General features: G+C 41.7%; 1 protein-coding gene across 1 annotated transcript in view; it reads right to left on the bottom strand.

The window, feature by feature from the left end:
• The window catches only part of USH2A (usherin), an 809,138-nt gene that overhangs the window by 185,705 nt on the left and 605,760 nt on the right, over nucleotides 1-17,673 (bottom strand). The window contains exon 50 of the mRNA XM_084828794.1: nucleotides 8,286-8,507. Within this exon, the coding sequence (XP_084684920.1) occupies nucleotides 8,286-8,507 (222 nt within the window). The remainder of the gene's footprint in view (nucleotides 1-8,285; nucleotides 8,508-17,673) is intronic.

Here is a 17,673-nt window from a genome sequence, read left to right as displayed (position 1 = left end):
AATGTATGCATTTGAGGAAAAATAGTTAGGACTACCTATCTATACATGCAGTGCAATGAAGAACATGACTTTCATTCCAAGGTACCTATATTACACTCCCACACAACTCATCTGCCCAGAGAGAGTAGTAAAAACATAAACGCCACCCCAGCAGTTCTCTTCCAACAGCATCTGTTAATTCACTCCATTTATAAAATACATATTGACAAAGACAACTGGGACCAGGGAGATTTGATTTGGTGTGAGAAAGTCAATTCAATGTGATTTTGTTAAAGGGCTCCTGCAGGCAAATAAAAAGAGTTTAAGTAATAAAGTACATAAAGAGATGTTTTATGAGCTGGCTCTTTCTTGTGGCAGCCAAACAATGTGCTGCTATACAAAGGGACCTGGTTCAGGAGAGAGATGAGAATAATGTGCTATTCCTGCATAGCTCTGAGCTGAGACACTGAAGGTTTTTTTTGGGGGGGGGGAGGCGAAGATTGAGGCCTGATCCTACTCTATGCATGCTATCAGCTATCAGTTTGTCAGGGTGGGAACAGTAGGGAAGATAAATACATTTATTTTATTGTCATTTATTTATTGCATAGGTGTCTACATTCCACCCCATTTTAATATTATAACAACCTGTAAAGTAGGTAAGGCTGACAGAAAGTGATTGGCCCAAGTCATCTAGTGGAGGGTTGAATCCAGGTCTCCCTGGGCCAATCCCAAGATTCTAACCATACCACACTGGCTCTTAAATTTGTCCCTTGCTACCCATCCTAAATACCGTATCAGCGCTATTGCAAATATCTGACCTGCATAGATAGCTCTAGCTGATGGACTGGGACAGAGCATCACATACAGCATTGGTTTATGCACGCAGTTGCTCAAGCTGCTAGAGGCATGTCAGCAGAAACAGGAGTATAGTGATGATGTATCTAACACCTTCAAACAACAGGTGGTGGTCTTCCATGTTCTTACTGCTTAGCAAATTTCTGTATCTTGTCTTATTGTAGTTCTGTCTTGGGAAAGTTTCTGAAAAGTGTGGTCTATGCTGGAAGCTGTGCTGCTTGGATAACTCGCAAATAATTAATGAAGTGTTTCTCAAAGCAGGTATTACAATAGGTCCTACTAGACTGGGTGTAAGAGTGTAGTAGCTAAATTAAAAGGCAACATGTTCTTCATATTAATTCAGGGGGGAGTCCAGTAAAATGCTTTTCCAGTATGGGAGAATAACCTATGAATTATCCCACCTATGTCCCCGATATGTGAAAAAGCCATGTAGGTTTTCCGCCTTTTTGACACTTTGAGACTTGGGTAATTGGAACTCTTTACCACAAGGCAGTCTCAACCTCTGCAACCAAAATAAAACCTCTATATCATATACTTCAATAGCCTTGTAACTAGGGCATAGGCATGGGATTGACACCAGCACTAGAGACAAGACAGCCAAAACTAGGAGGTCTCTTAAGGGAATTATTTACATAAGACAATAAGGTGCCACTTTTCAAATAATAGATTAAGATACTTAACTGTACATAGACTAAATATCTTTGGTTACTGTTCCTAATAAGAGAGTCTTTCCTGCTAATAAGCCCTCAATGGCTTTTTCCTCAGATCAGATTTCCTTAAATAACACCCCAGCCTTTCCCCACAACCAGGAACAGATGCTGTACAGATGTCTTCCTCTGCCTCCGACTCCGTCAGTTCCTGCTGCCTCTGGCTTCAAGGACTGTTTAGTTTCAAGGACTCTCGCTAAAGTCCCCTCTGGTCAGATCTCTTCTGGTGCTGGACTCTGCTGCCTGCTTGAAGCTTCTCTACAACTTCACAGCATGGCTTCCTGCTCCCTCAGCCACCAACTTTGGTATTCAGACCTTCCAGTTGGGTTCCCTCAGATTGGGCTTTCTCCTTCCCCAGTTCTGAGCACTCTCCTTTCAGCCAACAACCATTAACTCTGCCTAGGGAGGTGGTGGGCTCTGTCGCTGGAGAATGGACAGCCATCTGCCAGGGATGCTTTAAAATGGATTCCTGCACTGAACAGGGGGTTGGACTTGATGGCCTAAACGGACCGTTCCAACTTATATGTTCTATGAACTCCAATTGCCCTGTCACCATTATCTGGCCCTAACTGTCTCTAACTGGACTTTTTCAAATCTTCTAACCAATCATGTTCCTTATGGACCTTCTAACTGCCAGTCACTTTTGCTGACCCAGCCGACCAATCCAAACAAAGGTTACTTCTTCCATAAATATTTTCAAACTCAGCCTGAAGCCTCCCTTCTGTAGCTACAGCTATGTTAGACTCCATACGTAAGTAACATAGTAACTGTTATAGTAGCTTCTGGCCTATTCATAGAGATCCTATTCACAGAAATCCTATTCAGTTTTGGCCTTCATCACAGAGATCGCTCAAAGTATATAAATATTACAAAACATAAACAAACAGGCGAAAATACAGTGTTTCTTCACACACACTCCTTTCCAAACAAGCGGAACCCTGTTATCCATTCCCAGTTAACACTTTGCAGCATAAAGGTACCACAATTATTTGAGGAACTCCTGTCTAGATAATACATCTGTAGTTACATCCTGTCTTCAAGGTATATTCTCCACTTTACAGCACTGGAAAAACAAATCTACTCCTGATTTATATCAGTGGGTAATTGATACATACTCTTTCATTGACATTTATGCTAGTTCTTTCTTCAATGGAGGAAGAGGACTTTCAACCAATTTGGTTTAATTTTATTGAGTTGTTTGCTTTGTAATTATATATATATATATATATATATATATATTTGTTTAGTAGATTGTTTTTCTTTTCTCTCTTTCCATTTTTATTCATACATTATATATTAATATATTAGATATTGGGTTTGTAGTCTTTGTTAATTCAGGTTACACTGTCATCTAATACTTGTAATGCATTGAAGTTGATATTTGTAATAATCTTTTTTCCATTTTGAATCTTTTTTTGGTGTTGGGATAATTTTTAATAAACATTGGAGGGAAGGAAAAGATCCACGATCATCTCTAAAGTTTGGTATTTGTGTTCCACATGGTCTGCAGCCACTTTAATGCATGATGATCAGTGATAAGAGTAAATTTATGAATCAACACATTGGGTTTTGATTAGCTCAGTATCCATACAATTGTTCTCAATCTAAATAAGACGTTTAGCAGAGTGTCTGCAAGTACAATGATCTTTGTTGGAACCAATGTAAGCATTTCTGGATTCTTGGCTGTATGATTACAAACGATCAGTACAAACTTTTTTTATATCCTTTTAAGTTTAGAGGAAGGACCAATTATGTTTTAATGCATATGATGGTGGGGTTTTTTTTTATGCACAGGACCCTTTCCTTTCTGACGACTCACTTTTTACACACACTTTTTAAACAAACCATAAGACCCACAATTTTTTTTTGGCATTCTTCTGTACACCTCAGCCAACTTCCCCCGGATAGTACTGGGTAAGTATTTCATAAAGTCCTGCTCATGAACATCACAATTCTTGGCCACTTTTTCAAAAGTGGATAGAAATCATTATGGATTGTCCCCTGGGACAAATACTGCAAAGTTCTTCAGGGTCACCTTGCAGAGTTGCTGCTGTTATTACTGAGCCATGTCCTTCTCTTCTTTTCACTGGGCCTCTCACTGTTCATCTTCCAGCAGAAGACATTTTTTTCTCCATCTCCATCTGCCGCTGGGCTTTTCTCTGCTCCATCTCCATCTGCCTTTGGGCTTTTCTCTGCTCCATTTCCATTCACCTTGGGAATTCTCATTTTATAGCCTCCAGCTGCCTAAGTTTCTCCTCCAGCTGTATACCCTCCATCTCCCAGTGACTCAAGGGGGAAGGTGTATTTCATATTAACAATACTCTTAAATCATCTGAGGTTTTACCTCATAAGAGAGGTTCTTTTCTTGGCAAGCTTTAATCAAATCCTTATCCATATCTATATACTCACGTCATCTTTTCTTCTGGTGTTGTTGTGTTGGGTCCCTGGCTTCACATGGCATATGTCATACCCATGGGGTATGGAAAGCCACTCAGCTGGAAATATCTCCGATCACTCAGAGATATTAGTGGGGATTCCTCCAGGGGACAGGGCTTGAAGGCCAAGATTAGGCCTGTGGGCCAGAGGTTCCGTATCCCTGCATTACATGATAGGAGTCCCCTAAAGTTAGATTTTCTGAGCATTAGCAGCCACTTATTTTAAGATACTGTATCATCTACTATGATGAGTAGGGCCTCAACTCCATAACTTTAGAAATGTATGATGAAAAACTCATACTCGGAGGTAAAGCATGCATAGGTTCATAGGTTCAATCCCCAACATCTCTAGCCAAAAAAGATATCAAGAAAAATGGCTGGGAAAGAGCCCTGCATGAGACCCTGAAGAGACACTGCCAGTTGGATAAGACAACTCTAACACAGATGAACCAATAGTCCAACTTGGCTTCCTATGTTCATATGAACAATTTGCAGGAAATACATTAAAGGTGTGGTGGCCATGGAGTTCATTATGTTGGAATTCATTTGCAGTGAAGAAAGAAGTGGGCCTCAGGTTAGAAACAGAAATGAATAATTTTTAAACAAACTCCTCTATTATCGTTTTATGTGCTCCGCACCTTTCTTTTTGACCTCTTTTTGGATAACTTAACCCCTGTTCAGGTGTTCTCCTCACATGTAAGATCGACAAACAAGGAGCAGAAAGAGTGGACTAGATTTGTCCCTTGCCAGTGTTGTCACCCTCAACACAGACACAGCGACAGTCTGCAGAAGAGAGCCTCCTCTATCTGTGGAGATTCTCCTTGAGATTTTAGAATGCTAGAATTAGTGCTTTAATTTCATAGGGATGCAAACACAAAGTCTAAAAATGACTGTAAGAATTCTTCTTCAGTATCCAGATATACCTCCATCTACCTAGGTGACAGGCAAAAAAATACTATTTTAAGGAAAATAAATCTAACAACTGGATCCTTGAAAATATTGTAAGAGTTTATGAAACTGTTTCTTAATACAGAGCAAATGATACTGGCTGACAATATCTTTTTTTCAAAGCTCAATAAACGAGTCCTATGTAAAATTAAGACACGTCTTTTTATTCCTGTACTTTAAATAATTCAAATACTAGTCTTTCTATTTAAATAATAAATTATCTGTTCATCTGAATGTACTTTCCAAGGAGACATAATTTCTGTTCTTATTACTGATACAGAAACAGCAGAACACAGAAGTAAAACTATTTTCCCAAAATGACTTAGGAGGTTAATAATCCAATGTATAAAATTAGTTGTTTTCAAGGAAAGTCCATATATATCATATTTAAAGAGCTTATTTACATGATTGTATTTATCATGTGATTGCTACAACTAGCACAATTATAGACCTTTAACTCACAACTTGTGCAGATGTCACATTAAATGTGCACAGGGGAAAGATGGGATCACGCCCAAGCTATATTGCTCAGCCATTAAGCCCACTGGCGGCTTTGGGCCAGGCACTCCATCTTAGTCTAATAGAGCTATTGTGAGGATAACATGGGAAGAAGTTGGATATGTGTCCTGAAGGGCAAGATTAAAATGCAATTAATAAATTAATAAAGATGGGAGGACTGTCAGCTTAGTGATAAAGCATGCTCTTTGAAATAATAAATTATCCCCCAAAAGTTCCTTCAGAAGTTAGGCTGACTACATGTAGGGGGCAGATGTGTGACCAATAAGTGCAATCCTGCTCCCCTCCCCTCCCCATAAATGTTCTGTCTATCCCAATGGCACAACTTTACATGACCATAAATAAATAAGTGGAAAGGCAAGAGCTATGCTACCTCAGTTGGAATAGACAGCACTGATCTGGCTTGACCAATGGTTTGACTCAGTATAAGGTAGCTGCAACAAATTTGCCATGCTTTAAAGTATGGTGTTATGGTGTCCATCATGTTGGACTTTCTTTGAAGTAAAGGAATGGATTGGCCTCAAAGTAGTAATAGAAAATAGCAATTTAAAATAAATGTATTCTGTTGCTTTTGTGCTGTCCAGCTTCCTTTCTGACCTTGTTTAGACAAAAGAGTTTCACAGGGATATAAACACAAAGGGTCTTCTCGAAATGGTTGTTTGATTAAGGGATAGGTGAGAATTTCCTCAGTTCATTTTTTTTAAAGAACTCACTAAAATTCACAAATGTCTTCACAAACAGAATGGAAAGCACTTGAGATTGAGAAAAACCTGAATGTGGGAAAAAGCAAAACTGACAGTTTCACCCCACTGCCTGACTTCAAAGTCTGGCTTCAAATCGCTGTGTATTCAACCATGTTTGTTTGTGGTGCTGAATTAGGGTTGCCAGCTCTTTTTTCTGACAGTTCCTAACAGCTACATGGCAAGTAGCTACAACATGGTCCTCTCCAGTCTGGGAATAGCTGTACCTACTGAATCTAGCCAGTGTGGGTGTGCAAATTTCACTCTGTTTTTTGATAAGAACTTAACAAAAATTGCAAATTTCTTCATAAACAGAACAGAAAGAAATTGATTAAAAAAAATCAAATGTGGGAGAAGCAAAACTGACCAAAACATCCATTCCTAGTATGAATTCTTCATTACATTACACAGAAAGGATTACATATAAATGACGACAATTATTCCTAGTTTCCTGGCATACCTATCTATCAGATTGAGGTCAGTTTTTCAAGTGCTAATCCTTATTTAACCAAATCAGCACCATCCATGAACAAGACAGAGGTATCAGCAGGCTTGGGAGAACCTCAAGGTTTGAAGAAGCATTAAAAATATTTTTAGGGAAAAAACCCTCCAGGGGAGGGGACCTCAAAACAGCCCAGTGAGGACTGAGTGTGTGTCAGGGTTGTTTCTGAGCGCAGGGAGTGGGATAGCAGTTCAGATTCTGAAGGAGAACTGCCAGACATGGGGGAGGTGTTTTCCCAGGCTAGTCCGGACATGACTGGCCCAGCTTCTCAGGTTACAAATGCCCAGCTGGCTGAGGATGAGGGTCCCTCTTCACACACCCCTGTGAGAGACAGTGAACAGAAGGAGGGGGTGTTTGGAGAATCTGATCTAATAGATGCCAGGTGCAGATGCAGAGCAAAGAGAGAGAAAGCCGGGGTGGAACTTAGACGGTCTACCTGATTGGCCTTGTGTGAGAAGCTGCGCTCAGAAGCCTCACGAGAGAGAGGTTCCTCCCCCGCTTAAGTTAGGCTAGTGAGACCACCTTCCTCTTCAAACAGCAGGCAACTTTTGTAACTATCTTTTGAACCCCTGAAGGCATTTCCTTGTAGACTGAGAGTCACTGAGAATTTGCATTTGTATGACCTTGTGAAGTAATGGATTCAAAGCTGTAGACTGAAGCCTCTTGCCTGTGTATGTTTCAGCATTTGAAATTAAGTGGGGGGAAAAGGAATCCTGACAGTGTGCTAAGTAGCCATGGAATGCTAACTGGTGGAGGGGAGGGGAAATGGAATGGAGGGCAGGGTGCCAGCCACCCAGCAATTTTCAGGAGTGCTGCATACTGCAACATTTTGGGGTGGATCCCTCTTGCCCTTCCCATGTCACACTTTCTTTGCCACAGGAGTGACTAGTAGAAGTCCTTAAATGAACAAAATATTATAATGCAGGAAAAGGGCCTTGCTATTGTAATTTCCTAATTTTAATCTTAATTAACCTCCTGCTTCAAAATATTATGTATGTATATATGTATGTAGGACAGGAAGGCCTGGCGTGCTATGGTCCATGAGGTCACGAAGAGTTGGACACGACTGAACAACAACAACAAATATATGTATGTATGTATTTAAAATATTTATATTTTCTTCTGCCATTCAAATGGAGCTCTTACAGGAGGATAAATACAGATGGGACAAGGTGAATTAAGAAAGAAATACAGGAAATTATTGCAAAACTTTTCAAACTCTTGGTTAAATTCTGTCCAACAGTTGGATACCCAGCAACTGGACAGCCAATTGCTAGACAGCCTTTAACCAATATCCAGTCCCATTCCTTCCCCCTGGAAGAAAGAGCAAGCACATTTTCTAGGGCAAGGTCATGATTAAAATGAGAAATATTTCATAAGTATTCTGCATTTCCTGTAGTCCAAGGTACCTTGAACCTAGGGATTCTGCATAAGACAAGAACAGAAAGGGCTATTTGCTTCTCTCTAGTAGCCAGAAACAGATGATTAGAAAGTATATGGACACATTCCTTAATTAGATCTTATGCAAAGACTAACCTGTCAGGTTTTTATCACAAACCATAAAACAAAGCACCTTCCAGAGATAATCTAAGAGTGCACCTACCTGATATAGGTCGATGGACATTCCCTTTTTCTTGATCACCACAACAGATCAAGTCTTTGCTTACTATTTGCCCACCACAACATTGCTGACTGAATCCATCATGGAGTGATCCACCACAACATATCTGGTTCCCTGATGTGGAATAAGGAATTCCCTGGCAGCAGGAGTCCCCAATCCCAACAGGGGCCCAGTTTTGTTCTTCATTTGGGCAGCATACTTCTCCTGTAGATTTAAACATAGCATATTAATGTTGTTCAAGAAAGACAATGGAATCTACCTAAGCCTTTCTGTTGTTACTTTTTTGTTTGCCGTAGTAGCAGTGGTAGTAGCAGAAGAAGATTGATAATGATGATGGTGAGGTGGGGATGACTCATACAACATCATCAGCCTACATAGCTTGGGTCCCCTACTCACCAGGGTTCCCAGTTTGTGGGTGCCAAGCCAGGAAGGCTCTGAAGGAGAGGGTCCGAGGTTGTGGCCAGCTACCCATGGCCACGCCTTCTGCGGCCCAATCAGTGGTGCTGGGTGGGCTTGCAGGGGGGAGAATGAAGGAGCGATCTGGAGGGATGGGTTTTCCCTCTGGTCTACTCCTCAGCTACTTCAAGGGGCCATGGCCTGGGCCTCCTCCTCATGCTGCTACTTTGGACTTGCCCAACCCACCCTTCCCTATATAAGGTTGCTTATTGCTATGGACAGCTGTCAGCTGCCAGTTGTCGGGGATGGGAAGGAATTTTACCTGGGGACCAAGAACTTTATGGGGAAACAAAAGCAAGGAGATTCCTACCATAAGGAGCCTGCAGTCTAAACCTATACAGAATGTACTTTATTTTGGTTAAGGATGAAAATGTGTTTGCCTGTGAAGCTTTTAGCTAACAAAGTGCTAATATTACAAAGAAACACTTATGATATCATCCTCATGCAAATGGTTTACGATCTGAGTATCATGGGCAGGGCAAGTGTAAAGGGAAAGGACAGGGCTGGTAGAAAGGGTAACAAAGATGAGCGAAGGAAAGGCTAACTGCAGAAAGGTGTTTGAGGGTGAAAGATTTTAAAAAGGGATTTGGCTTAGTTTATAACAGATAGGCTGTGTCTCCCCTTTATGGATCACTGCCTTGTTGTGGCGAAGGGGCTTGCGTAACTCAGTGAAGCCATAAGCTATGCCGTGCAGGGCCACCCAAGACGGACAGGTCATGGCGGAGACTTCTGACAAAATGTGGCCCACCGGAGAAGGAAATGGCAACCCAGTCCAGTATTCTTGCCAAGAAAACCCCATGGAACGTATCACAAGGCTAAAAGATATGACGCTGGAAGATGAGCCCCTCAGGTCGGAAGGTGTCCAATATACTACTGGGGAAGAGCAGAGGGTATTTCCAAGTAGTGCCAGAAAGAATGAAGCGGCTGGGCCAAAGCCGAAAGGACACTCAGCTGTGGATGTGTCTGGAGGTGAAAAGAAAATCCGATGCTGTAAAGAACAATATTGTTTAGGAACCTGTCAGATCAATGAATCAAGGTAAGCTGGAGGTGGTCAAATATGAGATGGCAAGATTGAACATCGACATCTTGGGAATCAGCGAACTAAAATGGACAGGCATGGGCAAATTTAATTCAGGTGACCATCATATCTACTATTCTGGGCAAGAATCCCTTAGAAGAAATGGAGTAGCACTCATAGTCAACAAAAGGGTGGGAAAAGCAGTACTGGGGTACAATCTCAAAAACGATAGAATGATTATTTATTGATTTATTAATTAAATTTATTAATCGCCCATCTGACTGGTCACCCAGCCACTCTGGGCGATGTACAACCCACCATAAAACAATTTAAAACAATAAAATTTTACCATAAACATTTTTTTTAAAATACCCTAACCCACCCCAAATGCCTGCCTGAACAACCACGTTTTTAATGCACGACGGAAGCTCATTAAAGAGGGGGCATGACGGAGTTCCCTAGGGAGGGAGTTCCACAGAGTGGGGGCCACCACAGAAAAGGCCCTCTCCCTCGTCCCCACCAGTCTAGCTGTCCTGGCTGATGGGACAGAGAGAAGGCCATCCGAGGCTGATCTTGTTAAGCGGCCTGTCTGGTGTTGCTGGAGGCGCTCCTTAAGATAGGCTGGGCCGGAAACATATAGGGTTTTAAAGGTCAAAGCCAACACCTTGAATTTGGCCCAGAAAACAACTGGTAACCAGTGCAACTCCTTCAGCACTGGAGTGATGTGATCTCACCGGCGGCTGCCTTTAATCAGGCGAGCTGCCGCGTTCTGTACCAGCTGCAGTTTCCGAACCGTCTTCAAGGCTAACCCCACGTAGAGCGCATTACAGTAGTCTAAACGAGAGGAGACCAGGGCATGTACTACCGATGGGAGCAGATGGTCGGGAAGGAAGGGGCGCAGCCGCCATATCAGATGGAGTTGATACAGCGCTGTCCGGCTCACAGCTGACACCTGAGCCTCCATGGACAGCTGGGAGTCCAAAATGACCCCCAGGCTGCGGACCTGGTCTTTCAAGGGTAGCCGTACCCCATTCAACACCAGGTCAACATCCCCCAGCCTCCTCTTGTCTCCCACCAAAAGTACCTCGGTCTTGTCAGGGTTGAGCTTCAGCTTATTCCTCCCCATCCAGCCACTCGCCGTCTCCAGACATTTGGACAGGGATTCTACGGCCAACCTTGGTGAAGATTTGAATGAGAGGTAGAGTTGCGTGTCATCCGCATATTGATGACACTGCACCCCAAACCTCCTGATGATAGCCCCCAGTGGCTTCACATAGATGTTAAATAGCATCGGGGAGAGGATGGAACCCTGTGGCACCCCACAAGTAAGTGGCCACGGGTCCGAAACCTCCTCTCCCATTGCTACCCTCTGGTACCTGCCTGATCTCATTACGAATCCAAGGCAAACCATTCAACATCACAGTAATTCAAGTCTATGCCCCAACCACTGATGCTGGAGAAGCTGAGGTTGATCGGTTCTATGAAGACCTACAACACCTTCTAGAACTAACACCAAAAAAAGATGTCCTCTTCATCATAGGGGATTGGAATGCTAAAGTAGGAAGTCAAGAAATCACCGGGATAACAGGCAGGCATGGCCTTGGTGTACAAAATGAAGCAGGACAAAAGCTAATAGAGTTTTGCCAAGAGAACACACTGATCATAGCAAACACTCTTTTCCAACAGCACAAGAGATGACTCTACACATGGACATCACCAGATGGTCAATATCGAAATCAGATTGATTATGTCCTTTGCAGCCAAAGATGGAGAAGCTCCATACAGTCAGTAAAAACAAGACCTGGAGCTGACTGTGGCTCAGATCATGAGCTGCTTCTTGCAAAATTTCGGCTTAAATTGAAGAACGTAGGGAAAGCCACTAAACCATTCAGGTATGACCTAAATCATATCCCTTATGAATATACAGTGGAGGTGAGGAAGAGATTTCAGGGATTAGACCTGATAGACAGAGTGCCTGAGGAACTATGGACAGAGGTCTGTAACATTGTTCAGGAGGCAGCAACTCAATCCATCCCAAAGAAAATAAATGCAAGAAAGCCAAGTGGCTGTCTGATGAGGCTTTACAAGTAGCTGAGGAAAGAAGGGAAGTGAAAAGCAAGGGAGAAAGGGGAGGATGTATCCAACTGAATGCAGAGTTCCATAGAATAGCAAGGAGAGACAAGAAGGCCTTCTTAAATGAACAATGCAAAGAAATCGAGGAAAACAACAGAATGGGAAAGACTAGAGATCTCTTCAAGAAAATTGGAGATCTCAAGGGAACGTTTTGTGCAAAGACAGGCATGATAAAGGACAAAGAAGGCAGGGACCTAAGAGAAGCAGATGAGATTAAGAAGATGTGGCAAGAATACACAGAAGAACTATACAGGAAAGATCTTAATGTCCCTAATAGCCATGATAGTGCGGTCACTGAACTTGAGCCGGACATCCTCGAGAGTGAAGTCAAGTGGGCCTTAGGAAGCATTACTAACAACAAAGCTAGCGGAGATGACAGTATTCCAGCTGAGCTATTTAAAATCCTAAAAGATGATGCTGTTAAAGTGCTGCATTCAATATGCCAACAAATTTGGAACACTCAGCAAGACTGGAAAAGGTCAGTTTACATTCCAATTCCAAAGAAGGGCAATGCCAAAGAGTGTTCAAACTACCGCACAATTGCGCTCATTTCACATGCCAGCAAGGTGATGCTCAAAATCCTACAAGCTAGGCTTCAGCAGTATGCGAACCGAGAACTACCGGAAGTACAAGCTGGGTTTCGAAGAGGCAGAGGAACTAGAGATCAAATCACCAACATTCGCTGCATCATGGAGAAAGCAAGAGAATTCCAGAAAAATGTCTATTTCTGCTTCATTGACTATGCTAAAGCCTTTGATTGTGTGGATCACAACAAACTGTGGCAAATTCTTAAAGTGATGGGAGTACCAGACCCCCTTACCTGTCTCCTGAGAAACCTGTACGAGGGTCAAGAAGCAACAGTAAGAACCAGACATGGAACAACTGAGTGGTTCAAAATTGGGAAAGGAGTACGACAAGGCTGCATATTGTCACCCTGCTTATTTAACTTATATGCAGAGTACATCATGAGAAATGCCGGGTTGGATGAATCACAGGTCGGAATTAAGATTGCTGGGAGAATTATCAACAACCTCCGATATGCAGACAATACCACCCTAATGGCAGAAAGCGAAGAGGATCTCAAGAGCCTCTTGTTGAGGGTGAAAGAGGAGAGTGCAAAAGCTGGTTTGAAACTCAACATTAAGAAAACTAAGATCATGGTATCTGGCCCCATCACTTCCTGGCATATAGAAGGGGAAGAAATGGAAGCAGTAACAGATTTTACTTTCTTGGTCTCCAAGATCACCGCAGATGGTGACTGTAGCCATGAAATTAAAAGACGCTTGCTCCTTGGGAGGAAAGCTATGGCAAACCTAGACAGCAGAGTAAGAAGCAGAGACATCACCTTGCCGACAAAGGTCCGTCTAATCAAAGCTATGGTTTTCCCAGTAGTAATGTATGGCTGTGAGAGCTGGACTATAAGGAAGGCTGAGCGCCGAAGAATTGATGCTTTCGAACTGTGGTGCTGGAGAAGACTCTTATGAGTCCCCTGGACTGCAAGGAGGTCAAATCAGTCCATCCTAAAGGAAATCAACCCTGAGTGGTCATTGGAAGGACAGATACTGAAGCTGAAGCTCAAATATTTGGGCCACCTAATGCGAAGAGAAAACTCCCTGGAAAAGACCCTGATGCTGGGAAAGACTGAAGGCAAACGGCAGAGGATGAGATGGCTAGATAGCATCACCGATGCAATGAATATGAACTTGAGCACGCTCCGGGAGAGAGCGCAGGACAGGAAGGCCTGGCGTGCTATGGTTCATGGGGTCACGAAGAGTCGGACACGACTGAACGACTGAACAACAACAGGCTGTGTCTGTCATAGGAGATGGTCTATGTGGTCTATGGCCATATATTTTTTGCACAATTGCTATTTCAAATAACCTTCACATAACCCACATCATTGATAATTCCATCTGTACACTGCTCAGGTACTTGTTCTGAGAACTTTGTAAGAACCACAGGTTCAGCTACCCTAATCTTTCTGGCTTGTGTCTCTTTATTCCTTTCCCCCAACTTGGGTTGCTTAATTCTTGCCATGGTACACTGTTAAAGATCCCTAAAGATCGTTTGGATTAGTGCTGTGCTGAAAATTTCTCCCACATTTTTTTTTACCATTCTCATTCTGTTTGATAGAAGAGAAATTGCTTTCGAACAGAAATTCAATACTGAAGAAATTTCAGAGAAATTCTCAAGGGTTGGGTTTGGGTTTTGGGGCTTACCTTATTTAGGAGGTGGCCGAGGAATGAGCACAAGTGTCCTTTCATTGTACAATAATCTCTTTGGCAGCCTGTAGCCTCCTCAACTCCCTACACTTCAACTGAAGCCTAGTGGAAAGGCATCATGAGCTAATTCCTCCCTGTGGGCTTTTTCAGATTAGGAAATGCAGGCAGCCTGGGAGGCTATCTGTGATTAGGTAAGCTCAAAAACACCACAAAAATAAATTCAACAGAAATTATAGACTGTCCTGAGAATAAGCCAGAACAATGGAAGCCCCTTTCATGGAGGAAGAAAACTTTCTGGAAACTGGAGGACAGATTTTGGCAAAGCACTAACTCCACCTCATCCTTGAAGCTTGACACCACACTGCCCCCCTGCTCGCACCTGCATTGTAGTAGATGCAAAATGGGGGCCAGCCTGCCAACACAATTGTTGCTGTTGTAGCACAAAAAAAACCCAAACCCTTACCAAAAATGAAAGAAGCTGTGCTACAAGTCCTGCCAATGGGGAGCCCTACCTGTGAGAAACTGTTGAGAATTTCTCCTTCCCCCTAGAGAAATTATCTCCCAATTTCTCTGCCCACAAATAAGGTGGAGAATTTTGAGAGGTGCGCACAGCTCTAGTTTGGTACATTTGTGTGTTGCTGCACAGTAACAAATGATACTGCCAGATAGTGTTGAACTAGATGGACCATTGGCCTAAGACTGTATAGGGCACCACTTCACATCACTGCTCTACTTTTTGATTTCTAATACACTTCTACATAGTTGTTTTTTAAAAGAAAAATACAATTGTACACACATCCAAAGTTATGTGTGCTCTAGTCTACACATGTAACCGTTGCCTTTTAATTAGCTTCTTCTTCGGGAGCTCACCCTAACCAATCAACCATGTTTAAGTCTTTTCCAAGTGTAATAAGCAGCTCAGAGATTCAGTAGGAGAGCTTCTCAAGAAGAAACTGTCCAAAATCCTCAGTGTGCTCATGCAATCTCATGCTTCAGTCACCTTGCTAGAAACCAGCTACAGTGTTCTAATATGACATTCAAGGAAGAATGTTGTTCACTTTTCCCATAAAGCTCCAGGGAGATAGAGAAGTGTGATGTATGCTAATATTATTTACGTTATGATACTTTGGAAATTCAGCCCTCCCATTTTTGCTTTGGGATTTGTATCTGTATCTTCTGCTCTCCATTCACAGATAACACTACTATGCTTTTCCTGAGTTGCAAAGTTAATTCTTGTAGTAAAATACTTTAAGTGCTTCTCTCGCATCATTCAAACAGGCCAAACAATATCTGGAAAGCAAGCATGCCAGAATTGACCTGTATAAATACCTTTATCAAATAAAGTCAATAATAAACCAAAAGGACAAAAACAACAACAACAACCCTTTGGAGTGTAGGAGATATAATCTGTTGAGATACTTAACCGCATTTCTCTGCTGTCCTCAGAATCTAATTTCATGACTGAACAGAGGAGGCCTTCAGCAGGGTATGTAAGTTACATCAATTGGAAATAATACAGATTTTTTTATATATATAAAAAGGACCATTAGACACAAGACACAAAGGATCAGTAACCTTCTCATTAACCTCTCAAAATGGGATCTATTTCAAGCCAAGCTTGAAAATGTTTTCTCTCTGAAAACTACCATGCAGTCTTACCAGTTAATTGTTATCCTTATCAAAGAATGACCCACATTAACATTTTGCTTGGGGTTATTAGCATATTTATAAAAAAAAGAGAGAACAAAAAGTGACCAATATTGTTCTTGTTGCTGCCCTTAGGAAACAAGGGGGAGGAAGAAAGGAGCAAGTGCATCTTTAAAAGAAACAACACATAAAACTCCTGGCAAGCAGTATATAAATATTCCCCACTTGAAGCTTGGCAACTGCTTATTGAATTTGAGTTTCTTTTACAGACGAGATGGTTTGTGTCACTGTACTTTTCTTTCCTTATGTAAACAGTGTTAAGCTAGTTAAGAGAGACCACTGCATGGGTCTAGAGGTCACAGACAAACATCTTTTTATTTTAGTACATTGAGATTAATGAGAACAGCAAAAGACTCTCCTCCAGTTCCATGGGACAGCTTTTTTTTCTCTTTTGGATGACATCATGGGCAACATTCTAATATTGTGATATATGAATGACTTTGAAGGCATTGGAATTTAGGATGTGCTGCATAGCTTGGCAGAAATTCAAAGTACTTCTGAGCATAGGGAACGTGTGCCAACCCATGGGTAATGCAGTCAATTTAGCTCCTGACCTCACAGTTGTCTGGAAAGAGATGTGTGCATTAAACATCCAGTGGAAAGCTTTCATTGGACTACCAGACTTACTGTATTTAAAGATATGTAAAAAAACCCCAATTGCAAATAATATTTAGAAGGATATTACAAGAGAAAATTCCTTTCTTTCATTACAAGCTTAAATTTGAACTGATAAATATGCCACCATGTGATATTTTTGTGTGAAATTTATATCATGGAATAGATTTTATATTATACGACACACAGTTTTCCAGAGTGCTTACTGATTCTGTCCATATACAATAAGCCATACAATACTGAACCTTGAATCTTTTGCTAAACTATACGCCACTTTTAATTAAACATTGGGTATATATCTAGTGGCAGATGAGTTGAGGCTATCCCATTTTCTTTACTATTGAATTGCTTTCTGTGCACACTTTGTGGATGTACTACAACACTAAAAAGAATAAGAAAACAACTGTTCCCATGGAGCAATGTACACGCTGGAAAATTTGGGTTGGGACCTAAGTGATAATCTGGCTATATTGCATCGCTGGGAAAATAGTTAGATACTAGGTGGGCTGATGTTTGGCACAGGGTGGCCATGCTTTCATGTAACTCTAAACCATGGTTTAGTGCTATGTGCCGAGCTGGAATGAGCTTAATCAAGACTGCTTCAATTGACTGATTTTGCAATGCATACAGACATTTTACATTTGATTTTCCCATCACTGACCAACTCTTAGAAACTTTTGTAGCAGCACTGAGAAATGTCAAAGAACCTTGAAAAATCAGAGGTTGGGGGTGTTTGGTGAATGAATCATTCAACTTTCACTACACAGGGGCCTTTTGAATATTATTCTAGTCATACAGGAGATGCTTTTCAGTGAGCAGCCCACACATGGCTGGATATCTACAAACATGTGAGGGCATGGGAAATGATGTGGGATTACCTATGGAATAGGCACTCCCACTTCTTGGTCAGCTCAGTGTGAGTAAGGTAATAATTCCTACAGACAAACAGCTAATCCCACATTAATATATTTTCTATTACATGTAAATTACATGGAATGATATCTTAAGGTGATGTTATGAGAATTGCAACTGGGTGAATCTGTGAGCTGGAGTTGGTATCCATCATCCCATCCTTCCTCTAAGAAGTTCAAAGAATGGTGTATATGGTGTTATTCCATTTGTATCCTCACAACAAGTCTGTTATGGTCACCCAATGACCTTCATGGCTCCATGAAGATTTGAAAACAGGTCTCTCCAGTCCCACCCTCATGAGAACATA

This window comes from Heloderma suspectum, chromosome 1 (genome assembly GCF_057233095.1).
Source record: "Heloderma suspectum isolate Gila_16-S chromosome 1, 16-S_ref, whole genome shotgun sequence".
NCBI classification, from domain to species: Eukaryota; Metazoa; Chordata; class Lepidosauria; order Squamata; family Helodermatidae; genus Heloderma; species Heloderma suspectum.
The sequence above is the reverse complement of the archived record's forward strand: the minus strand, read 5'-3'. Positions and strand labels throughout refer to the sequence as shown.